Here is a 25,334-nt window from a genome sequence, read left to right as displayed (position 1 = left end):
AAGTGTTGTGATCAGATGAGACCAAAATCGAGCTCTTTGGCATCAACTCAACTCGCCGTGTTTGGAGGAGGAGGAATGCTGCCTATGACCCCAAGAACACCATCCCCACCGTCAAACATGGAGGTGGAAACATTATGCTTTGGGGGTGGGACAACTTCACCGCATCAAAGGGTCGATGGACGGGGCCATGTACCGTCAAATCTTGGGTGAGAACCTCCTTCCCTCAGCCAGGGCATTGAAAATAGGTAGTGGATTGGTATTCCAGCATGACAATGACCCAAAACACACAGCCAAGGCAACAAAGGAGTGGCTCAAGAAGAAGCACATTAAGGTCCTGGAGTGGCCTAGCCAGTCTCCAGACCTTAATCCCATAGAAAATCTGTGGAGGGAGCTGAAGGTTCGAGTTGCCAAATGTCAGCCTCGAAACCTTAATGACTTGGAGAAGATCTGCAAAGAGGAGTGGGACAAAATCCCTCCTGAGATGTGTGCAAACCTGGTGGCCAACTACAAGAAACGTCTGACCTCTGTGATTGCCAACAAGGGTTTTGCCACCAAGTACTAAGTCATGTTTTGCAGAGGGGTCAAATACTTATTTCCCTCATTAAAATGCAAATACATTCATAACATTTTTGACATGCGTTTATCTGGATTTTGTTGTTGTTATTCTGTCTCTCACTGTTCAAATAAACCTACCAGCAGGGGATCAAATACTTTTTTCCCTTACTGTACATGTGGGTGTGTTCTTACCTTAGGTCCAGTCCCTGGTTCTGCCAGATATTCTCCATGATCTTAATAATCTGCAGAGTCAGCATGTCCTGACGAAGATCTACACGCACACAAACACAGTTCAGAGGATGTTTTAGGGAGTGTCAAACACAGTTCAGAGGATGTTTTAGGGAGTGTCAAACACAGTTCAGAGGATGTTTTAGGGAGTGTCAAACACAGTTCAGAGGATGTTTTAGGGAGTGTCAAACACAGTTCAGAGGATGTTTTAGGGAGTGTCAAACACAGTTCAGAGGATGTTTTAGGGAGTGTCAAATACAGTTCAGAGGATGTTTTAGGGAATGTCAAACACAGTTCAGAGGATGTTTTAGGGAGTGTCAAACACAGTTCAGAGGATGTTTTAGGGAGTGTCAAACACAGTTCAGAGGATGTTTTAGGGAGTGTCAAACACAGTTCAGAGGATGTTTTAGGGAGTGTCAAACACAGTTCAGAGGATGTTTTAGGGAGTGTCAAACACAGTTCAGAGGATGTTTTAGGGAGTGTCAAACACAGTTCAGAGGATGTTTTAGGGAGTGTCAAACACAGTTCAGAGGATGTTTTAGGGAGTGTCAAATACAGTTCAGAGGATGTTTTAGGGAGTGTCAAACACAGTTCAGAGGATGTTTTAGGGAGTGTCAAACACAGTTCAGAGGATGTTTTAGGGAGTGTCAAACACAGTTCAGAGGATGTTTTAGGGAATGTCAAACACAGTTCAGAGGATGTTTTAGGGAGTGTCAAACACAGTTCAGAGGATGTTTTAGGGAATGTCAAACAGTTCAGAGGATGTTTTAGGGAGTGTCAAACACAGTTCAGAGGATGTTTTAGGGAGTGTCAAATACAGTTCAGAGGATGTTTTAGGGAGTGTCAAACACAGTTCAGAGGATGTTTTAGGGAGTGTCAAACACAGTTCAGAGGATGTTTTAGAGAATGTCAAACACAGTTCAGAGGATGTTTTAGGGAGTGTCAAACACAGTTCAGAGGATGTTTTAGGGAATGTCAAACACAGTTCAGAGGATGTTTTAGGGAGTGTCAAACACAGTTCAGAGGATGTTTTAGGGAATGTCAAACACAGTTCAGAGGATGTTTTAGGGAGTGTCAAACACAGTTCAGAGGATGTTTTAGGGAATGTCAAACACAGTTCAGAGGATGTTTTAGAGTGTGTCAAACACTGTTCAGAGGATGTTTTAGGGAGTGTCAAACACAGTTCAGAGGATGTTTTAGGGAGTGTCAAACACAGTTCAGAGGATGTTTTAGAGAATGTCAAACACAGTTCAGAGGATGTTTTAGGGAGTGTCAAACACAGTTCAGAGGATGTTTTTAGGGAGTGTCAAACACAGTTCAGAGGATGTTTTAGGGAGTGTCAAACACAGTTCAGAGGATGTTTTAGGGAATGTCAAACAGTTCAGAGGATGTTTTAGGGAGTGTCAAACACAGTTCAGAGGATGTTTTAGGGAGTGTCAAACACAGTTCAGAGGATGTTTTAGAGAGTGTCAAACACAGTTCAGAGGATGTTTTAGGGAGTGTCAAACACTGTTCAGAGGATGTTTTAGGGAGTGTCAAATACAGTTCAGAGGATGTTTTAGGGAGTGTCAAATACAGTTCAGAGGATGTTTTAGGGAGTGTCAAACACAGTTCAGAGGATGTTTTAGGGAGTGTCAAACACAGTTCAGAGGATGTTTTAGAGAATGTCAAACACAGTTCAGAGGATGTTTTAGGGAGTGTCAAACACAGTTCAGAGGATGTTTTAGGGAATGTCAAACACAGTTCAGAGGATGTTTTAGAGTGTGTCAAACACTGTTCAGAGGATGTTTTAGGGAGTGTCAAACACAGTTCAGAGGATGTTTTAGGGAGTGTCAAACACAGTTCAGAGGATGTTTTAGGGAGTGTCAAACACTGTTCAGAGGATGTTTTAGGGAGTGTCAAACACAGTTCAGAGGATGTTTTAGGGAGTGTCAAACACAGTTCAGAGGATGTTTTAGAGAATGTCAAACACAGTTCAGAGGATGTTTTAGGGAGTGTGAAACACAGTTCAGAGGATGTTTTAGGGAGTGTCAAACACAGTTCAGAGGATGTTTTAGGGAGTGTCAAACACAGTACAGAGGATGTTTTAGGGAGTGTCAAACACAGTTCAGAGGATGTTTTAGGGAGTGTCAAACACAGTTCAGAGGATGTTTTAGAGAGTGTCAAACACAGTTCAGAGGATGTTTTAGGGAGTGTCAAACACTGTTCAGAGGATGTTTTAGGGAGTGTCAAATACAGTTCAGAGGATGTTTTAGGGAGTGTCAAACACAGTTCAGAGGATGTTTTAGGGAGTGTCAAACACAGTTCAGAGGATGTTTTAGGGAGTGTCAAACACTGTTCAGAGGATGTTTTAGGGAGTGTCAAATACAGTTCAGAGGATGTTTTAGGGAGTGTCAAACACAGTTCAGAGGATGTTTTAGGGAGTGTCAAACACTGTTCAGAGGATGTTTTAGGGAGTGTCAAATACAGTTCAGAGGATGTTTTAGGGAGTGTCAAACACAGTTCAGAGGATGTTTTAGGGAGTGTCAAACACAGTTCAGAGGATGTTTTAGGGAGTGTCAAACACCGTTCAGAGGATGTTTTAGGGAGTGTCAAACACAGTTCAGAGGATGTTTTAGAGAATGTCAAACACAGTTCAGAGGATGTTTTAGGGAATGTCAAACACAGTTCAGAGGATGTTTTAGGGAGTGTCAAACACAGTTCAGAGGATGTTTTAGGGAGTGTCAAACACAGTTCAGAGGATGTTTTAGGGAATGTCAAACACAGTTCAGAGGATGTTTTAGAGAGTGTCAAACACAGTTCAGAGGATGTTTTAGGGAGTGTCAAACACCGTTCAGAGGATGTTTTAGGGAGTGTCAAACACAGTTCAGAGGATGTTTTAGAGAATGTCAAACACAGTTCAGAGGATGTTTTAGGGAATGTCAAACACAGTTCAGAGGATGTTTTAGGGAGTGTCAAACACAGTTCAGAGGATTTTTTAGGGAGTGTCAAACACAGTTCAGAGGATGTTTTAGGGAATGTCAAACACAGTTCAGAGGATGTTTTAGAGAGTGTCAAACACAGTTCAGAGGATGTTTTAGGGAGTGTCAAACACAGTTCAGAGGATGTTTTAGGGAGTGTCAAACACTGTTCAGAGGATGTTTTAGGGAATGTCAAACACAGTTCAGAGGATGTTTTAGGGAGTGTCAAAGTTCTGATATCAATAATACAATTACATAAACATATACACACTTCCCGAAATACACACACAAACACCCTATACCCCTCCCTCCCCCCTCACCATCTCCGTTCTTGAAGATGACCTCGTTGTTAGTAAACAGTAGTTCACTCATGATGTCAGGGTTATCCCAGTTCAGCCAGAGAGGACGCTTCGCTGAAGACATGATCCTACACTGCTCTAACCTGGGGGAGGGAGAGAATACAGTTCAGGAAGACATGATCCCTCCCGGCTCTAACCTGGGGAGGGAGAGAACACAGTTCAGGAAGACATGATCCCTCACTGCTCTAACCTGGGGAGGGAGAGAATACAGTTCAGGAAGACATGATCCCTCCCGGCTCTAACCTGGGGAGGGAGAGAACACAGTTCAGGAAGACATGATCCCTCACTGCTCTAACCTGTTGGAGGGAGAGATCACAGTTCAGGAAGACATGATCCCTCACTGCTCTAACCTGGGGAGGGAGAGAATACAGTTCAGGAAGACATGATCCCTCCCGGCTCTAACCTGGGGAGGGAGAGAACACAGTTCAGGAAGACATGATCCCTCACTGCTCTAACCTGGGGAGGGAGAGAATACAGTTCAGGAAGACATGATCCTACACTGCTCTAACCTGGGGAGGGAGAGAATACAGTTCAGGAAGACATGATCCCTCACTGCTCTAACCTGGGGGAGGGAGAGAATACAGTTCAGGAAGACATGATCCTACACTGCTCTAACCTGGGGAGGGAGAGAATACAGTTCAGGAAGACATGATCCCTCACTGCTCTAACCTGGGGGAGGGAGAGAATACAGTTCAGGAAGACATGATCCCTCACTGCTCTAACCTGGGGGAGGGAGAGAATACAGTTCAGGAAGACATGATCCCTCACTGCTCTAACCTGGGGGAGAGAGAGATCACAGTTCAGGAAGACATGATCCCTCACTGCTCTAACCTCCACTGGTCATATGGCTCGCTGGGTCAACAGGTAGAGTGCTCGCTCCAGCTGGCAAAGTATTTTGATCCCTTGACCTGGATCCCAAATGGCCGCCTGGGCCCGAGCTGGGATACCCAGCCCAAAATGGACACCCACTGCACCAGACCGTCCCCGGTGCTAAGAGACCAACCTGGAGGTCGCCGAAGTGATGGCTGTCTTCATGGGGTGAGAACCGGGCGTGTGAAGGACCCAGCACCCTCAAAATAGTCTGTTTCCTAATATCTGCACACGGGTAACATAACCTGACATTCCCTGGGAGTCTCCGCCTTGGTTCTCTAGTTGTCGAAAACCAGGTTTCTGAAATCGCGCCGGTACCTGTCTGTTGGACCTGGACCCTCAGGGGCGGGCTGGGGGTCCATGGCCTGGTTGAGGGAGACTCAGGGAGGGGGGGACACCACTGGTTGTCTTACACCATTTTTAACCACAGGCACATGGGAACGCAATACAAATCAATGAGAGAGCTCTGCTGAAAAAGTCCAGCTTTTGCACCAGAGACTATGTCCAAACGAGCACTCACTCATATGGGCCTTCTCTCCGGGGCCTATCAGACCTCCAGGCCCCCAATCACCTGCTGACCTCTCCCCCACCTGAGGCACCCCAGTGTCACTCGCACACATGGGCCTTCTCCCTGGGGCCACCAGGCGAACCGGGGCACCCGCACTTAAGCACCCATTTCCTGGCCACTAAGACCTCTATAGACCCGCTGTCAGGAACCACAAACACGCTCTGTGCACCTGGTAACCTGAAACAGGCTCTGTGCATTTGGTAACCTGATCACTTTTCTGCTCATAGACTAAGTCCCCACTATACGCTCCACCCCATTCGGGAATCCCAGAACACCAGGCCTCCACACCTACTCTCACATCCCAGGCCAGCACCCTTCTCTGTGAACATAACCAATGACCAAATAACACACATGTTCATTTCAAAGTAATCAACTTGATTTATTCACAAATGGATGAAGGATGTATTGCTGCGTTGATCATGGCTCCGGCCCTGCTGCTGTTATGAGGCAGACGATGGAAGCGATAATAACAGGATTGCGTAGTCTTGATTAAATAAAGTTCATTGTCCCAATGCTGTGACTGAGTTTTACCAGCAGGACGTGAAAAATAAATGCTCCATCTCCCCTCCTCAGCTGCTCAAAAAAGGCCTGAGCGCGTGGAACCACCTCTGCCAAGTGTACTCTTCGGCCAGCATTATAATTCGACACTCGCCGAAGCTTTAGTTCATTTTATGGCTTGCAACACATAGCTGATGGCTTTCCGGGGATATTTCCATATATTATATTTCACTGAACATGGTCAATGTGGATCGCCTTGTCCCGTTCCATATTGCTAACGGCAATTTATGAGAGCCGCAAACCTTCGTCTGTCAGAGCAGGTAGCTCGGGCTTCCAGTCTTTCGAGAACTGCTGGAATAGCTTGTGAACTCAACTGCTCGGCGCTGAGAACCCCTTCTCTACAGCTCTCTGTCTGGGCTGACAATCCCTTCTCTACAGCTCTCTGTCTGGGCTGACAATCCCTTTTCGGTCGAAACTGCAGAAGTTTCAACCCGCTAGATTTTCGACGTGGAAGCAGCAAGCTGCGCTCTTAGCACTGACTGTACTATTCGGACACACGCCTGTACTTAGCCGTGCAACACAGTCCTTCGTCTGCATTGCCCCCGGACAGTATTTGTAGGAATTCCCGCACTCATATTGGCTGGAGCGGGTATTGTCCAAGCACTTCGCAAAAGGGTCTTTACCAACGAGAAACCCTTCATATTCAGTCAAAATGTTATGTTTTTTCCCTCTCTTCCATTGAGGTCTTGGAGCCTCAGTAATGGATGAAACCGCCCCGCTCTGATTGCTCTCTCTCGCTCTCCGTCGTCTCCTCCGTTGCGTCACACTAGCACCACCGCTCTAATGCGACGGCTGCTCTGGTCAGGGCTGCTGTCTGTCGGCTGAGAGCTGGCTCCATTCAATAGTACCAGACTTAGTTGGTGGGCAAGTTTACAATGTAGTTGTGCCTCTCTCCTGCTTCACCTAACCCTCTCTCCTCTCCACCCTAACCCTCTCTCCTGCTCCACCCTAACCCTCTCTCCTGCTCCACCCTAACCCTCTCTCCTGCTTCACCTAACCCTCTCTCCTCTCCACCCTAACCCTCTCTCCTGCTCCACCCTAACCCTCTCTCCTCTCCACCCTAACCCTCTCTCCTGCTCCACCCTAACCCTCTCTCCTGCTGCACCCTAACCCTCTCTCCTCTCCACCCTAACCCTCTCTCCTCTCCTCTCCACCCTAACCCTCTCTCCTCTCCACCCTAACCCTAACCCTCTCTCCTCTCCACCCTAACCCTCTCTCCTGCTCCACCCTAACCCTCTCTCCTCTCCACCCTAACCCTCTCTCCTGCTCCACCCTAACCCTCTCTCCTGCTGCACCCTAACCCTCTCTCCTCTCCACCCTAACCCTCTCTCCTGCTGCACCCTAACCCTAACCCTCTCTCCTGCTCCACCCTAACCCTCTCCCCTACTCCACCCTAACCCCTGCTCCACCCTAACCCTAACCCTCTCTCCTGCTCCACCCTAACCCTAACCCTCTCCCCTGCTCCACCCTAACCCTAACCCTCTCTCCTACTCCAACCTAACCCTAACCCTCTCTCCTGCTCCACCCTAACCCTAACCCTCTCCCCTGCTCCACCCTAATCCTAACCCTCTCTCCTGCTCCACCCTATCCCTCTCTCCTGCTCCACCCTAACCCTCTCCCCCCTGCTCCACCCTAACCCTCTCGCCTGCTCCACCCTGACCCTCTCCCCTGCTCCACCCTAATCCTAACCCTCTGGCCTGCTCCACCCTAACCCCCTCTCCTGCTCCACCCTAACCCTAACCCTCCACCCTGCTCCACCCTAACCCTCTCTCCTACTCCACCCTAACCCTAACCCCCTCGCCTGCTCCACCCTATCCCTCTCTCCTGCTCCACCCTAACCCTACCCCTCTCCCCCCTGCTCCACCCTTACCCTCTCTCCTGCTCCACCCTAACCCTCTCACCTGTTCCACCCTAATCCTAACCCTCTGGCCTGCTCCACCCTAACCCCCTCCCTGCTCCACCCTAACCCAAACCCTCTATCCTGCTCAACCCTAACCCTAACCCTCACTCCTGCTCCACCCTAACCCCCTCCCCTGCTCCACCCTAACCCTCTCTGCTGCTCCACCCTAACCCTCTCCCCTGCTCCACCCTAACCCTCTCTCCTGCTCCACCCTAACCCTCTCCCCTGCTGCACCCTAACCCTCTCTCCTGCTCCACCCTAATCCTAACCCTCATGCCTGCTCCACCCTAACCCTCTCCCCTGCTCCACCCTAACTCTAACCCTCTCTCCTTTCCACCCTAACCCTAACCCTCTCCCCTACTCCACCCTAACCCTAACCCCCTCTCCTGCTCCACCCTAACCCTCTCCAGCTCCAGCTCCACCCTAACCCTAACCCTCTCTCTTGCTCCACCCTAACCCTCTTGACTGCTCCACCCTAACCCTCTCCCCTGCTCCACCCTAACCCTCTCTCCTGCTCCACCCTAACCCTCTCCCCTGCTCCACCCTAACCCTCTTCCCTGCTGCACCCTAACCCTCTCCCCTGCTCCACCCTAACTCTAACCCTCTCTCCTACTCCACCCTAACCCTAACCCTCTCTCCTGCGCCACCCTAACCCTAACCCTCTCTCCTGCGCCACCCTAACCCTAACCCTCTCCCCTACTCCACCCTAACCCTAACCCCCTCTCCTGCTCCACCCTAACCCTCTCCAGCTCCAGCTCCACCCTAACCCTCTTTCTTGCTCCACCCTAACCCTCTCGACTGCTCCACCCTAACCGTCTCCCCTGCTCCACCCTAACCCTAACCCTCTCCCCTGCTCCACCCTAACCCTCTCTCCTGCTCCACCCTAACCCTCTCCCCTGCTCCACCCTGACCCTCTCCCCTGCTCCACCCTAATCCTAACCCTCTGGCCTGCTCCACCCTAACCCCCTCTCCTGCTCTACCCTAACCCTAACCCTCCACCCTGCTCCACCCTAACCCTCTCTCCTACTCCACCCTAACCCTAACCCCCTCGCCTTCTCCACCCTAACCCTCTCTCCTGCTCCACCCTAACCCTACCCCTCTCCCCCCTGCTCCACCCTTACCCTCTCTCCTGCTCCACCCTAACCCTCTCACCTGTTCCACCCTAATCCTAACCCTCTGGCCTGCTCCACCCTAACCCCCTCCCTGCTCCACCCTAACCCAAACCCTCTCTCCTGCTCAACCCTAACCCTAACCCTCACTCCTGCTCCACCCTAACCCCCTCCCCTGCTCCACCCTAACCCTCTCTGCTGCTCCACCCTAACCCTCTCCCCTGCTCCACCCTAACCCTCCCCACCTATTCCACCCTAACCCTCTCCCCTGCTGCACCCTAACCCTAACCCTCTCTCCTGCTCCACCCTAATCCTAACCCTCATGCCTGCTCCACCCTAACCCTCTCCACTGCTCCACCCTAACTCTAACCCTCTCTCCTTTCCACCCTAACCCTAACCCTCTCCCCTACTCCACCCTAACCCTAACCCCCTCTCCTGCTCCACCCTAACCCTCTCCAGCTCCAGCTCCACCCTAACCCTCTCTCTTGCTCCACCCTAACCCTCTTGACTGCTCCACCCTAACCCTCTCCCCTGCTCCACCCTAACCCTAACCCTCTCCCCTGCTCCACCCTAACCCTCTCTCCTGCTCCACCCTAACCCTCTCCCCTGCTCCACCCTAACCCTCTTCCCTGCTGCACCCTAACCCTCTCCCCTGCTCCACCCTAACCCTAACCCTCTCTCCTACTCCACCCTAACCCTAACCCTCTCTCCTGCGCCACCCTAACCCTAACCCTCTCTCCTGCGCCACCCTAACCCTAACCCTCTCTCCTGCGCCACCCTAACCCTAACCCTCTCCCCTACTCCACCCTAACCCTAACCCCCTCTCCTGCTCCACCCTAACCCTCTCCAGCTCCACCCTAACCCTCTCTCTTGCTCCACCCTAACCCTCTCGACTGCTAACCGTCTCCCCTGCTCCACCCTAACCCTAACCCTCTCCCCTGCTCCACCCTAACCCTCTCTCCTGCTCCACCCTAACCCTCTCCCCTGCTCCACCCTAACCCTCTTCCCTGCTGCACCCTAACCCTAACCCTCTCCCCTGCTCCCCCCTAACCCTAACCCTCTCTCCTACTCCACCCTAACCCTAACCCTCTCTCCTGCGCCACCCTAACCCTAACCCTCTCTCCTGCGCCACCCTAACCCTAACCCTATCTCCTACTCCACCCTAACAATTGTACATTTCAACTTCAATGGGGGTAGGGACGTCCCAAGGACCCCGAATAGCATGGACTGTGTATGTGTCTGTGGGTGTGTCTACCTGAGGTTTCCTAGTTGGTTAACAGGGTGTGTCTACCTGAGGTTTCCTAGTTGGTGAACAGGGTGTGTCTACCTGAGGTTTCCTAGCTGGTTAACAGGGTGTGTCTACCTGAGGTTTCCTAGTTGGTGAACAGGGTGTGTCTACCTGAGGTTTCCTAGTTGGTGAACAGGGTTCAGTGGAGAGACGAAGCCTTGCAGAGCCTCCATGTAGTCCGGCCTCGACATGTGTTCCACCAGGAACTTCATCTGGGTCTGACAACCAATCAAAAGGTTAAGATACAATCAACCAATCAACATGCAGGGTTAGACACATCAACCAATCAACATGCAGGGTTAGACACATCAACCAATCAACATGCAGGGTTAAACACATCAACCAATCAACATGCAAGGTTAGACACATCAACCAATCAACATGCAGGGTTAGACACTTCAACCAATCAACATGTAGGGTTAGACACTTCAACCAATCAACGTGCAGGGTTAGACACATCAACCAATCAACATGCAGGTTTAGACACATCAACCAATCACACCACCATAACACTATCCCATCAATAAGGACATAAAGTAAAGTATATGTGTATGTAAACCAGTAGCATGTGTGTATGCATAGTGTGTGTATGTAAATCCTTAGTGTGTGTGTGTGTGTTACCTTCTGTGTCTCATCTTTCTTCTCCTGTTTCAGTGTGTCTGTTAGGTTCACCAGTTTATCCATCGCCTCCACCTGGAATAATAATAATAATAATAATGTTTCAGTGTGTCTATGAGGTTCACCAGGTAATCCATCACCTCCACCTGGAATAATAATAATAATAATAATAATAATAATAATAATAATAATAATAATAATAATAATAATGTTTCAGTGTGTCTATGAGGTTCACCAGGTAATCCATCACCTCCACCTGGAATAATAATAATAATAATAATAATAATAATAATGTTTCAGTGTGTCTATGAGGTTCACCAGGTAATCCATCACCTCCACCTGGAATAATAATAATAATAATAATAATAATAATAATAATAATAATAATAATAATAATGTTTCAGTGTGTCTATGAGGTTCACCAGGTAATCCATCGCCTCCACCTGGAATAATAATAATAATAATAATAATAATAATAATAATGTTTCAGTGTGTCTATGAGGTTCACCAGGTAATCCATCACCTCCACCTGGAATAATAATAATAATAATAATAATAATAATAATAATAATAATGTTTCAGTGTGTCTATGAGGTTCACCAGGTAATCCATCACCTCCACCTGGAATAATAATAATAATAATAATAATAATAATAATAATAATAATAATAATAATAATAATGTTTCAGTGTGTCTATGAGGTTCACCAGGTAATCCATCACCTCCACCTGGAATAATAATAATAATAATAATAATAATAATAATAATAATGTTTCAGTGTGTCTATGAGGTTCACCAGGTAATCCATCACCTCCACCTGGAATAATAATAATAATAATAATAATAATAATAATAATAATAATAATAATAATAATAATAATAATGTTTCAGTGTGTCTATGAGGTTCACCAGGTAATCCATCACCTCCACCTGGAATAATAATAATAATAATAATAATAATAATAATAATAATAATAATAATAATAATAATGTTTCAGTGTGTCTATGAGGTTCACCAGGTAATCCATCACCTCCACCTGGAAAAATATTAATAATAATAATAATAATGTTTCAGTGTGTCTATGAGGTTCACCAGGTAATCCATCACCTCCACCTGGAATAATAATAATAATAATAATAATAATAATAATAATGTTTCAGTGTGTCTATGAGGTTCACCAGGTAATCCATCACCTCCACCTGGAATAATAATAATAATAATAATAATAATAATAATAATGTTTCAGTGTGTCTATGAGGTTCACCAGGTAATCCATCACCTCCACCTGGAATAATAATAATAATAATAATAATAATAATAATAATAATAATAATAATAATAATAATAATAATGTTTCAGTGTGTCTGAGGTTCACCAGGTAATCCATCACCTCCACCTGGAATAATAATAATAATAATAATAATAATAATAATAATAATAATAATAATAATAATAATAATAATAATGTTTCAGTGTGTCTATGAGGTTCACCAGGTAATCCATCGCCTCCACCTGGAATAATAATAATAATAATAATAATAATAATAATAATAATAATAATAATGTTTCAGTGTGTCTATGAGGTTCACCAGGTAATCCATCACCTCCACCTGGAATAATAATAATAATAATAATAATAATAATGTTTCAGTGTGTCTATGAGGTTCACCAGGTAATCCATCGCCTCCACCTGGAATAATAATAATAATAATAATAATAATAATAATAATGTTTCAGTGTGTCTATGAGGTTCACCAGGTAATCCATCGCCTCCACCTGAAATAATAATAATAATAATAATAATAATAATAATAATAATAATAATGTTTCAGTGTGTCTATGAGGTTCACCAGTTTATCCATCGCCTCCACCTGGAATAATAATAATAATAATAATAATAATAATAATAATAATAATAATGTTTCAGTGTGTCTATGAGGTTCACCAGTTTATCCATCGCCTCCACCTGGAATAATAATAATAATAATAATAATAATAATAATAATGTTTCAGTGTGTCTATGAGGTTCACCAGGTAATCCATCACCTCCACCTGGAATAATAATAATAATGTTTCAGTGTGTCTATGAGGTTCACCAGGTAATCCATCGCCTCCACCTGGAATAATAATAATAATAATAATAATAATAATAATAATAATAATGTTTCAGTGTGTCTATGAGGTTCACCAGTTTATCCATCGCCTCCACCTGGAATAATAATAATAATAATAATAATAATAATAATAATAATAATAATAATAATAATAATAATGTTTCAGTGTGTCTATGAGGTTCACCAGTTTATCCATCGCCTCCACCTGGAATAATAATAATAATAATAATAATAATAATAATAATAATAATAATAATAATGTTTCAGTGTGTCTGAGGTTCACCAGGTAATCCATCACCTCCACCTGGAATAATAATAATAATAATAATAATAATGTTTCAGTGTGTCTATGAGGTTCACCAGGTAATCCATCACCTCCACCTGGAATAATAATAATAATAATAATAATAATAATAATGTTTCAGTGTGTCTATGAGGTTCACCAGGTAATCCATCACCTCCACCTGGAATAATAATAATAATAATAATAATAATAATAATAATAATAATAATAATGTTTCAGTGTGTCTATGAGGTTCACCAGGTAATCCATCACCTCCACCTGGAATAATAATAATAATAATAATAATAATAATAATAATAATAATAATAATAATAATAATAATGTTTCAGTGTGTCTATGAGGTTCACCAGGTAATCCATCACCTCCACCTGGAATAATAATAATAATAATGTTTCAGTGTGTCTATGAGGTTCACCAGGTAATCCATCGCCTCCACCTGGAATAATAATAATAATAATAATAATAATAATAATAATAATAATAATGTTTCAGTGTGTCTATGAGGTTCACCAGGTAATCCATCACCTCCACCTGGAATAATAATAATAATAATAATAATAATAATAATAATGTTTCAGTGTGTCTATGAGGTTCACCAGGTAATCCATCACCTCCACCTGTAATAATAATAATAATAATAATAATAATAATAATAATAATAATAATAATGTTTCAGTGTGTCTGAGGTTCACCAGGTATTCCATCACCTCCACCTGGAATAATAATAATAATAATAATAATAATAATAATAATAATGTTTCAGTGTGTCTATGAGGTTCACCAGGTAATCCATCACCTCCACCTGGAATAATAATAATAATAATAATAATAATAATAATAATGTTTCAGTGTGTCTATGAGGTTCACCAGGTAATCCATCACCTCCACCTGGAATAATAATAATAATAATAATAATAATAATAATAATGTTTCAGTGTGTCTGAGGTTCACCAGGTAATCCATCACCTCCACCTGGAATAATAATAATAATAATAATAATAATGTTTCAGTGTGTCTATGAGGTTCACCAGGTAATCCATCACCTCCACCTGGAATAATAATAATAATAATAATAATAATAATAATAATAATAATAATAATAATGTTTCAGTGTGTCTATGAGGTTCACCAGGTAATCCAGCATCTCCACCTGGAATAATAATAATAATAATAATAATAATAATAATAATAATAATGTTTCAGTGTGTCTATGAGGTTCACCAGGTAATCCATCACCTCCACCTGGAATAATAATAATAATAATGTTTCAGTGTGTCTATGAGGTTCACCAGGTAATCCATCGCCTCCACCTGGAATAATAATAATAATAATAATAATAATAATAATAATAATAATAATAATAATAATGTTTCAGTGTGTCTATGAGGTTCACCAGGTAATCCATCACCTCCACCTGGAATAATAATAATAATAATAATAATAATAATAATAATAATAATAATAATAATAATGTTTCAGTGTGTCTATGAGGTTCACCAGGTAATCCATCACCTCCACCTGGAATAATAATAATAATAATAATAATAATAATAATAATAATAATAATAATAATGTTTCAGTGTGTCTATGAGGTTCACCAGGTAATCCATCACCTCCACCTGGAATAATAATAATAATAATAATAATAATAAAAATTATGTTTCAGTGTGTCTATGAGGTTCACCAGGTAATCCATCACCTCCACCTGGAATAATAATAATAATAATAATAATAATAATAATAATAATGTTTCAGTGTGTCTATGAGGTTCACCAGGTAATCCATCACCTCCACCTGGAATAATAATAATAATAATAATAATAATAATAATAATGTTTCAGTGTGTCTGAGGTTCACCAGGTAATCCATCACCTCCACCTGGAATAATAATAATAATAATAATAATAATGTTTCAGTGTGTCTATGAGGTTCACCAGGTAATCCATCACCTCCACCTGGAATAATAATAATAATAATAATAATAATAATAATAATAATAATAATAATAATGTTTCAGTGTGTCTATGAGGTTCACCAGGTAATCCAGCATCTCCACCTGGAATAATAATAATAATAATAATAATAATAATAATAATAATAATAATAATGTTTCAGTGTGTCTATGAGGTTCACCAGGTAATCCATCACCTCCACCTGGAATAATAATAATAATAATGTTTCAGTGTGTCTATGAGGTTCACCAGGTAATCCATCGCCTCCACCTGGAATAATAATAATAATAATAATAATAATAATAATAATAATAATGTTTCAGTGTGTCTATGAGGTTCACCAGGTAATCCATCACCTCCACCTGGAATAATAATAATAATAATAATAATAATAATAATAATAATAATAATAATAATAATGTTTCAGTGTGTCTATGAGGTTCACCAGGTAATCCATCACCTCCACCTGGAATAATAATAATAATAATAATAATAATAATAATAATAATAATAATAATAATAATAATGTTTCAGTGTGTCTATGAGGTTCACCAGGTAATCCATCACCTCCACCTGGAATAATAATAATAATAATAATAATAATAAAAATTATGTTTCAGTGTGTCTATGAGGTTCACCAGGTAATCCATCACCTCCACCTGGAATAATAATAATAATAATAATAATAATAATAATGTTTCAGTGTGTCTATGAGGTTCACCAGGTAATCCATCACCTCCACCTGGAATAATAATAATAATAATAATAATAATAATAATAATAATAATAATAATAATGTTTCAGTGTGTCTATGAGGTTCACCAGGTAATCCATCACCTCCACCTGGAATAATAATAATAATAATAATAATAATAATAATAATAATAATGTTTCAGTGTGTCTATGAGGTTCACCAGGTAATCCATCACCTCCACCTGGAATAATAATAATAATAATAATAATAATAATAATAATAATAATAATAATAATAATAATAATAATAATGTTTCAGTGTGTCTATGAGGTTCACCAGGTAATCCATCACCTCCACCTGGAAAAATATTAATAATAATAATAATAATGTTTCAGTGTGTCTATGAGGTTCACCAGGTAATCCATCACCTCCACCTGGAATAATAATAATAATAATAATAATAATAATAATGTTTCAGTGTGTCTATGAGGTTCACCAGGTAATCCATCACCTCCACCTGGAATAATAATAATAATAATAATAATAATAATAATAATGTTTCAGTGTGTCTATGAGGTTCACCAGGTAATCCATCACCTCCACCTGGAATAATAATAATAATAATAATAATAATAATAATAATAATAATAATAATGTTTCAGTGTGTCTGAGGTTCACCAGGTAATCCATCACCTCCACCTGGAATAATAATAATAATAATAATAATAATAATAATAATAATAATAATAATAATGTTTCAGTGTGTCTATGAGGTTCACCAGGTAATCCATCGCCTCCACCTGGAATAATAATAATAATAATAATAATAATAATAATAATAATAATAATAATAATGTTTCAGTGTGTCTATGAGGTTCACCAGGTAATCCATCACCTCCACCTGGAATAATAATAATAATAATAATAATAATAATGTTTCAGTGTGTCTATGAGGTTCACCAGGTAATCCATCGCCTCCACCTGGAATAATAATAATAATAATAATAATAATAATAATAATGTTTCAGTGTGTCTATGAGGTTCACCAGGTAATCCATCGCCTCCACCTGAAATAATAATAATAATAATAATAATAATAATAATAATAATAATAATAATGTTTCAGTGTGTCTATGAGGTTCACCAGTTTATCCATCGCCTCCACCTGGAATAATAATAATAATAATAATAATAATAATAATAATAATAATAATAATGTTTCAGTGTGTCTATGAGGTTCACCAGTTTATCCATCGCCTCCACCTGGAATAATAATAATAATAATAATAATAATAATAATAATAATAATGTTTCAGTGTGTCTATGAGGTTCACCAGGTAATCCATCACCTCCACCTGGAATAATAATAATAATGTTTCAGTGTGTCTATGAGGTTCACCAGGTAATCCATCGCCTCCACCTGGAATAATAATAATAATAATAATAATAATAATAATAATAATAATAATGTTTCAGTGTGTCTATGAGGTTCACCAGTTTATCCATCGCCTCCACCTGGAATAATAATAATAATAATAATAATAATAATAATAATAATAATAATAATAATAATAATGTTTCAGTGTGTCTATGAGGTTCACCAGTTTATCCATCGCCTCCACCTGGAATAATAATAATAATAATAATAATAATAATAATAATAATAATAATAATAATAATGTTTCAGTGTGTCTGAGGTTCACCAGGTAATCCATCACCTCCACCTGGAATAATAATAATAATAATAATAATAATAATGTTTCAGTGTGTCTATGAGGTTCACCAGGTAATCCATCACCTCCACCTGGAATAATAATAATAATAATAATAATAATAATAATGTTTCAGTGTGTCTATGAGGTTCACCAGGTAATCCATCACCTCCACCTGGAATAATAATAATAATAATAATAATAATAATAATAATAATAATGTTTCAGTGTGTCTGAGGTTCACCAGGTAATCCATCACCTCCACCTGGAATAATAATAATAATAATAATAATAATGTTTCAGTGTGTCTATGAAGTTCACCAGGTAATCCATCACCTCCACCTGGAATAATAATAATAATAATAATAATAATAATAATAATAATAATAATAATAATGTTTCAGTGTGTCTATGAGGTTCACCAGGTAATCCATCACCTCCACCTGGAATAATAATAATAATAATAATAATAATAATAATAATAATAATAATAATGTTTCAGTGTGTCTATGAGGTTCACCAGGTAATCCATCACCTCCACCTGGAATAATAATAATAATAATGTTTCAGTGTGTCTATGAGGTTCACCAGGTAATCCATCGCCTCCACCTGGAATAATAATAATAATAATAATAATAATAATAATAATAATAATAATAATAATGTTTCAGTGTGTCTATGAGGTTCACCAGGTAATCCATCACCTCCACCTGGAATAATAATAATAATAATAATAATAATAATAATGTTTCAGTGTGTCTATGAGGTTCACCAGGTAATCCATCACCTCCACCTGGAATAATAATAATAATAATAATAATAATAATAATAATGTTTCAGTGTGTCTGAGGTTCACCAGGTAATCCATCACCTCCACCTGGAATAATAATAATAATAATAATAATAATGTTTCAGTGTGTCTATGAGGTTCACCAGGTAATCCATCACCTCCACCTGGAATAATAATAATAATAATAATAATAATAATAATAATAATAATAATAATAATAATGTTTCAGTGTGTCTATGAGGTTCACCAGGTAATCCAGCATCTCCACCTGGAATAATAATAATAATAATAATAATAATAATAATAATAATAATAATAATGTTTCAGTGTGTCTATGAGGTTCACCAGGTAATCCATCACCTCCACCTGGAATAATAATAATAATAATGTTTCAGTGTGTCTATGAGGTTCACCAGGTAATCCATCGCCTCCACCTGGAATAATAATAATAATAATAATAATAATAATAATAATAATAATAATAATAATAATAATAATAATAATAATGTTTCAGTGTGTCTATGAGGTTCACCAGGTAATCCATCACCTCCACCTGGAATAATAATAATAATAATAATAATAATAATAATAATAATAATAATAATAATAATAATGTTTCAGTGTGTCTATGAGGTTCACCAGGTAATCCATCACCTCCACCTGGAATAATAATAATAATAATAATAATAATAATAATAATAATAATAATAATAATGTTTCAGTGTGTCTATGAGGTTCACCAGGTAATCCATCACCTCCACCTGGAATAATAATAATAATAATAATAATAATAAAAATTATGTTTCAGTGTGTCTATGAGGTTCACCAGGTAATCCATCACCTCCACCTGGAATAATAATAATAATAATAATAATAATAATAATAATAATAATGTTTCAGTGTGTCTATGAGGTTCACCAGGTAATCCATCACCTCCACCTGGAATAATAATAATAATAATAATAATAATAATAATAATAATAATAATAATAATGTTTCAGTGTGTCTATGAGGTTCACCAGGTAATCCATCACCTCCACCTGGAATAATAATAATAATAATAATGTTTCAGTGTGTCTATGAGGTTCACCAGGTAATCCATCACCTCCACCTGGAATAATAATAATAATAATAATAATAATAATAATAATAATAATAATAATAATAATAATAATAATGTTTCAGTGTGTCTATGAGGTTCACCAGGTAATCCATCACCTCCACCTGGAATAATAATAATAATAATAATAATAATAATAATAATGTTTCAGTGTGTCTATGAGGTTCACCAGGTAATCCATCACCTCCACCTGGAATAATAATAATAATAATAATAATAATAATAATAATAATAATAATAATGTTTCAGTGTGTCTATGAGGTTCACCAGGTAATCCATCACCTCCACCTGGAATAATAATAATAATAATAATAATAATAATAATAATAATAATAATAATGTTTCAGTGTGTCTATGAGGTTCACCAGGTAATCCATCACCTCCACCTGGAATAATAATAATAATAATAATAATAATAATAATAATGTTTCAGTGTGTCTGAGGTTCACCAGGTAATCCATCACCTCCACCTGGAATAATAATAATAATAATAATAATAATAATAATAATAATAATAATAATAATAATAATAATAATAATGTTTCAGTGTGTCTATGAGGTTCACCAGGTAATCCATCACCTCCACCTGGAATAATAATAATAATAATAATAATAATAATAATAATAATGTTTCAGTGTGTCTATGAGGTTCACCAGGTAATCCATCACCTCCACCTGGAATAATAATAATAATAATAATAATAATAATAATAATAATGTTTCAGTGTGTCCATGAGGTTCACCAGGTAATCCATCACCTCCACCTGGAATAATAATAATAATAATAATAATAATAATAATAATAATAATAATAATAATAATAATAATAATGTTTCAGTGTGTCTATGAGGTTCACCAGGTAATCCATCACCTCCACCTGGAATAATAATAATAATAATGTTTCAGTGTGTCTATGAGGTTCACCAGGTAATCCATCGCCTCCACCTGGAATAATAATAATAATAATAATAATAATAATAATAATAATAATAATAATAATAATAATAATGTTTCAGTGTGTCTATGAGGTTCACCAGGTAATCCATCACCTCCACCTGGAATAATAATAATAATAATAATAATAATAATAATAATGTTTCAGTGTGTCTATGAGGTTCACCAGGTAATCCATCACCTCCACCTGGAATAATAATAATAATAATAATAATAATAATAATAATAATAATAATGTTTCAGTGTGTCTATGAGGTTCACCAGGTAATCCATCACCTCCACCTGGAATAATAATAATAATAATAATAATAATAATAATAATAATAATAATGTTTCAGTGTGTCTATGAGGTTCACCAGGTAATCCATCACCTCCACCTGGAATAATAATAATAATAATGTTTCAGTGTGTCTATGAGGTTCACCAGGTAATCCATCGCCTCCACCTGGAATAATAATAATAATAATAATAATGTTTCAGTGTGTCTATGAGGTTCACCAGGTAATCCATCGCCTCCACCTGGAATAATAATAATAATAATAATAATAATAATAATAATAATAATGTTTCAGTGTGTCTATGAGGTTCACCAGGTAATCCATCACCTCCACCTGGAATAATAATAATAATAATAATAATAATAATAATAATAATGTTTCAGTGTGTCTATGAGGTTCACCAGGTAATCCATCACCTCCACCTGGAATAATAATAATAATAATAATAATAATAATAATAATAATAATAATAATAATAATAATAATGTTTCAGTGTGTCTATGAGGTTCACCAGGTAATCCATCACCTCCACCTGGAATAATAATAATAATAATAATAATAATAATAATAATAATAATAATAATAATAATGTTTCAGTGTGTCTATGAGGTTCACCAGGTAATCCATCACCTCCACCTGGAATAATAATAATAATAATAATAATAATAATAATAATAATAATAATAATAATAATAATGTTTCAGTGTGTCTATGAGGTTCACCAGGTAATCCATCACCTCCACCTGGAATAATAATAATAATAATAATAATAATAATAATAATAATGTTTCAGTGTGTCTGAGGTTCACCAGGTAATCCATCACCTCCACCTGGAATAATAATAATAATAATAATAATAATAATAATAATAATAATAATAATAATAATAATAATAATGTTTCAGTGTGTCTATGAGGTTCACCAGGTAATCCATCACCTCCACCTGGAATAATAATAATAATAATAATAATAATAATAATGTTTCAGTGTGTCTATGAGGTTCACCAGGTAATCCATCACCTCCACCTGGAATAATAATAATAATAATAATAATAATAATAATAATAATAATGTTTCAGTGTGTCTATGAGGTTCACCAGGTAATCCATCACCTCCACCTGGAATAATAATAATAATAATAATAATAATAATAATAATAATAATAATAATAATGTTTCAGTGTGTCTATGAGGTTCACCAGGTAATCCATCACCTCCACCTGGAATAATAATAATAATAATGTTTAAGTGTGTCTATGAGGTTCACCAGGTAATCCATCGCCTCCACCTGGAATAATAATAATAATAATAATAATAATAATAATAATAATAATAATAATAATAATAATAATAATGTTTCAGTGTGTCTATGAGGTCCACCAGGTAATCCATCACCTCCACCTGGAATAATAATAATAATAATAATAATAATAATAATAATAATGTTTCAGTGTGTCTATGAGGTTCACCAGGTAATCCATCACCTCCACCTGGAATAATAATAATAATAATAATAATAATAATAATAATAATAATGTTTCAGTGTGTCTATGAGGTTCACCAGGTAATCCATCACCTCCACCTGGAATAATAATAATAATAATAATAATAATAATAATAATAATAATGTTTCAGTGTGTCTATGAGGTTCACCAGGTAATCCATCACCTCCACCTGGAATAATAATAATAATAATAATAATAATGTTTCAGTGTGTCTATGAGGTTCACCAGGTAATCCATCGCCTCCACCTGGAATAATAATAATAATAATAATAATGTTTCAGTGTGTCTATGAGGTTCACCAGGTAATCCATCGCCTCCACCTGGAATAATAATAATAATAATAATAATAATAATAATAATAATAATAATAATAATAATAATAATAATAATGTTTCAGTGTGTCTATGAGGTTCACCAGGTAATCCATCACCTCCACCTGGAATAATAATAATAACAACAACAATATACAAATGTAATCTTCACCTGTCTGTTGAGGTGTTTGAGGTACATCCCACAGGCTCTACAGAAGGCTTCCAACAGCAGACCAAACCTCCTGGACACAGTCTTATTGTGCATCTCTGACCTGAGAGAGAGAGAGACAGAGAGACAGAGAGACAGAGAGACAGAGAGACAGAGAGACAGAGAGGGAGAGAGAGAGAGAGAGAGAGAGAGAGAGAGAGAGAGAGAGAGAGAGAGAGAGAGAGAGAGGTCATTAATAGTGCTCTGGTCAGAAGTAGTGGACTATGAAGCCAATATTAGTGCACTATGAAGCCAATATTAGTGCACTATGAAGCCAATATTAGTGCACTATGAAGCCAATATTAGTGCACTATAAAGCCAATATTAGTGGACTATGAAGCCAATATTAGTGGACTATGAAGCCAATATTAGTGGACTATGAAGCCAATATTAGTGCACTATAAAGCCAATATTAGTGGACAATGAAGCCAATATTAGTGGACTATGAAGCCAATATTAGTGGACTATGAAGCCAATATTAGAGCACTATAAAGCAGATATTAGTGGAATATAAAGCCAATAGCACTACAGTTCAGGAATCCCCGCACCAAGCACAAAGTTGAGTCAATGAAGTAGCTACAGTGTGTATAATAACATAGCTGTATGAGCTACGGTGCTTATAATGTATCTATATGAGCTACGGTGCTTATAATGTATCTATATGAGCTACGGTGCTTATTAAGTATCTATATGAGCTACGGTGCTTATTAAGTATCTATATGAGCTACGGTGCTTATAATGTATCTATATGAGCTATGGTGCTTATTAAGTATCTATATGAGCTACGGTGCTTATTAAGTATCTATATGAGCTACGGTGCTTATAATGTATCTATATGAGCTACGGTGCTTATTAAGTAGCTATATGAGCTACGGTGCTTACTAAGTATCTATATGAGCTACGGTGCTTATTAAGTATCTATATGAGCTACGGTGCTTATTAAGTAGCTGTATGAGCTACGGTGCTTATAATGTATCTATATGAGCTACGGTGCTTATAAAGTATCTATATGAGCTACGGTGCTTATAAAGTATCTATATGAGCTACGGTGCTTATTAAGTATCTATATGAGCTACGGTGCTTATTAAGTATCTATATGAGCTACGGTGCTTATTAAGTATCTATATGAGCTACGGTGCTTATTAAGTATCTATATGAGCTACGGTGCTTATTAAGTATCTATATGAGCTACGGTGCTTATTAAGTATCTATATGAGCTACGGTGCTTATAATGTATCTATATGAGCTACGGTGCTTATTAAGTATCTATATGAGCTACGGTGCTTATTAAGTATCTATATGAGCTACGGTGCTTATAAAGTATCTATATGAGCTACGGTGCTTATTAAGTATCTATATGAGCTACGGTGCTTATTAAGTATCTATATGAGCTACGGTGCTTATTAAGTAGCTGTATGAGCTACGGTGCTTATAATGTATCTATATGAGCTACGGTGCTTATAAAGTATCTATATGAGCTACGGTGCTTATAAAGTATCTATATGAGCTACGGTGCTTATTAAGTATCTATATGAGCTACGGTGCTTATTAAGTATCTATATGAGCTACGGTGCTTATTAAGTATCTATATGAGCTACGGTGCTTATTAAGTATCTATATGAGCTACGGTGCTTATTAAGTATCTATATGAGCTACGGTGCTTATAAAGTATCTATATGAGCTACGGTGCTTATTAAGTATCTATATGAGCTACGGTGCTTATTAAGTATCTATATGAGCTACGGTGCTTATTAAGTATCTATATGAGCTACGGTGCTTATTAAGTATCTATATGAGCTACGGTGCTTATTAAGTATCTATATGAGCTACGGTGCTTATTAAGTATCTATATGAGCTACGGTGCTTATTAAGTATCTATATGAGCTACGGTGCTTATTAAGTAGCTATATGAGCTACGGTGCTTATTAAGTATCTATATGAGCTACGGTGCTTATTAAGTATCTATATGAGCTACGGTGCTTATTAAGTATCTATATGAGCTACGGTGCTTATTAAGTAGCTATATGAGCTACGGTGCTTATTAAGTATCTATATGAGCTACGGTGCTTATTAAGTATCTATATGAGCTACGGTGCTTATTAAGTATCTATATGAGCTACGGTGCTTATTAAGTATCTATATGAGCTACGGTGCTTATAATGTATCTATATGAGCTACGGTGCTTATAATGTATCTATATGAGCTACGGTGCTTATTAAGTAGCTATATGAGCTACGGTGCTTATTAAGTATCTATATGAGCTACGGTGCTTATTAAGTAGCTATATGAGCTACGGTGCTTATTAAGTATCTATATGAGCTACGGTGCTTATTAAGTATCTATATGAGCTACGGTGCTTATAATGTATCTATATGAGCT

The 25,334-nt window shown here is 38.3% G+C and overlaps 1 protein-coding gene across 1 annotated transcript; it reads right to left on the bottom strand.

The window, feature by feature from the left end:
• Positions 1–747: 747 nt before the first annotated feature.
• Positions 748–23,019, bottom strand: LOC311118790 (phosphatidylinositol 4,5-bisphosphate 3-kinase catalytic subunit alpha isoform-like; the record flags this gene model as incomplete). Its single annotated transcript, XM_084193571.1, has 5 exons — positions 748–826; positions 4,064–4,185; positions 10,507–10,613; positions 11,017–11,088; positions 22,920–23,019. Coding segments are annotated over 5 exons (480 nt in total), but the record flags the coding sequence as incomplete, so codon positions are not given.
• Positions 23,020–25,334: the final 2,315 nt, after the last annotated feature.

This window comes from Coregonus lavaretus (assembly GCF_964263955.1).
Source record: "Coregonus lavaretus genome assembly, contig: HAP1_SCAFFOLD_3659, whole genome shotgun sequence".
Taxonomy (NCBI): Eukaryota; Metazoa; Chordata; class Actinopteri; order Salmoniformes; family Salmonidae; genus Coregonus; species Coregonus lavaretus.
The sequence above is the reverse complement of the archived record's forward strand: the minus strand, read 5'-3'. Positions and strand labels throughout refer to the sequence as shown.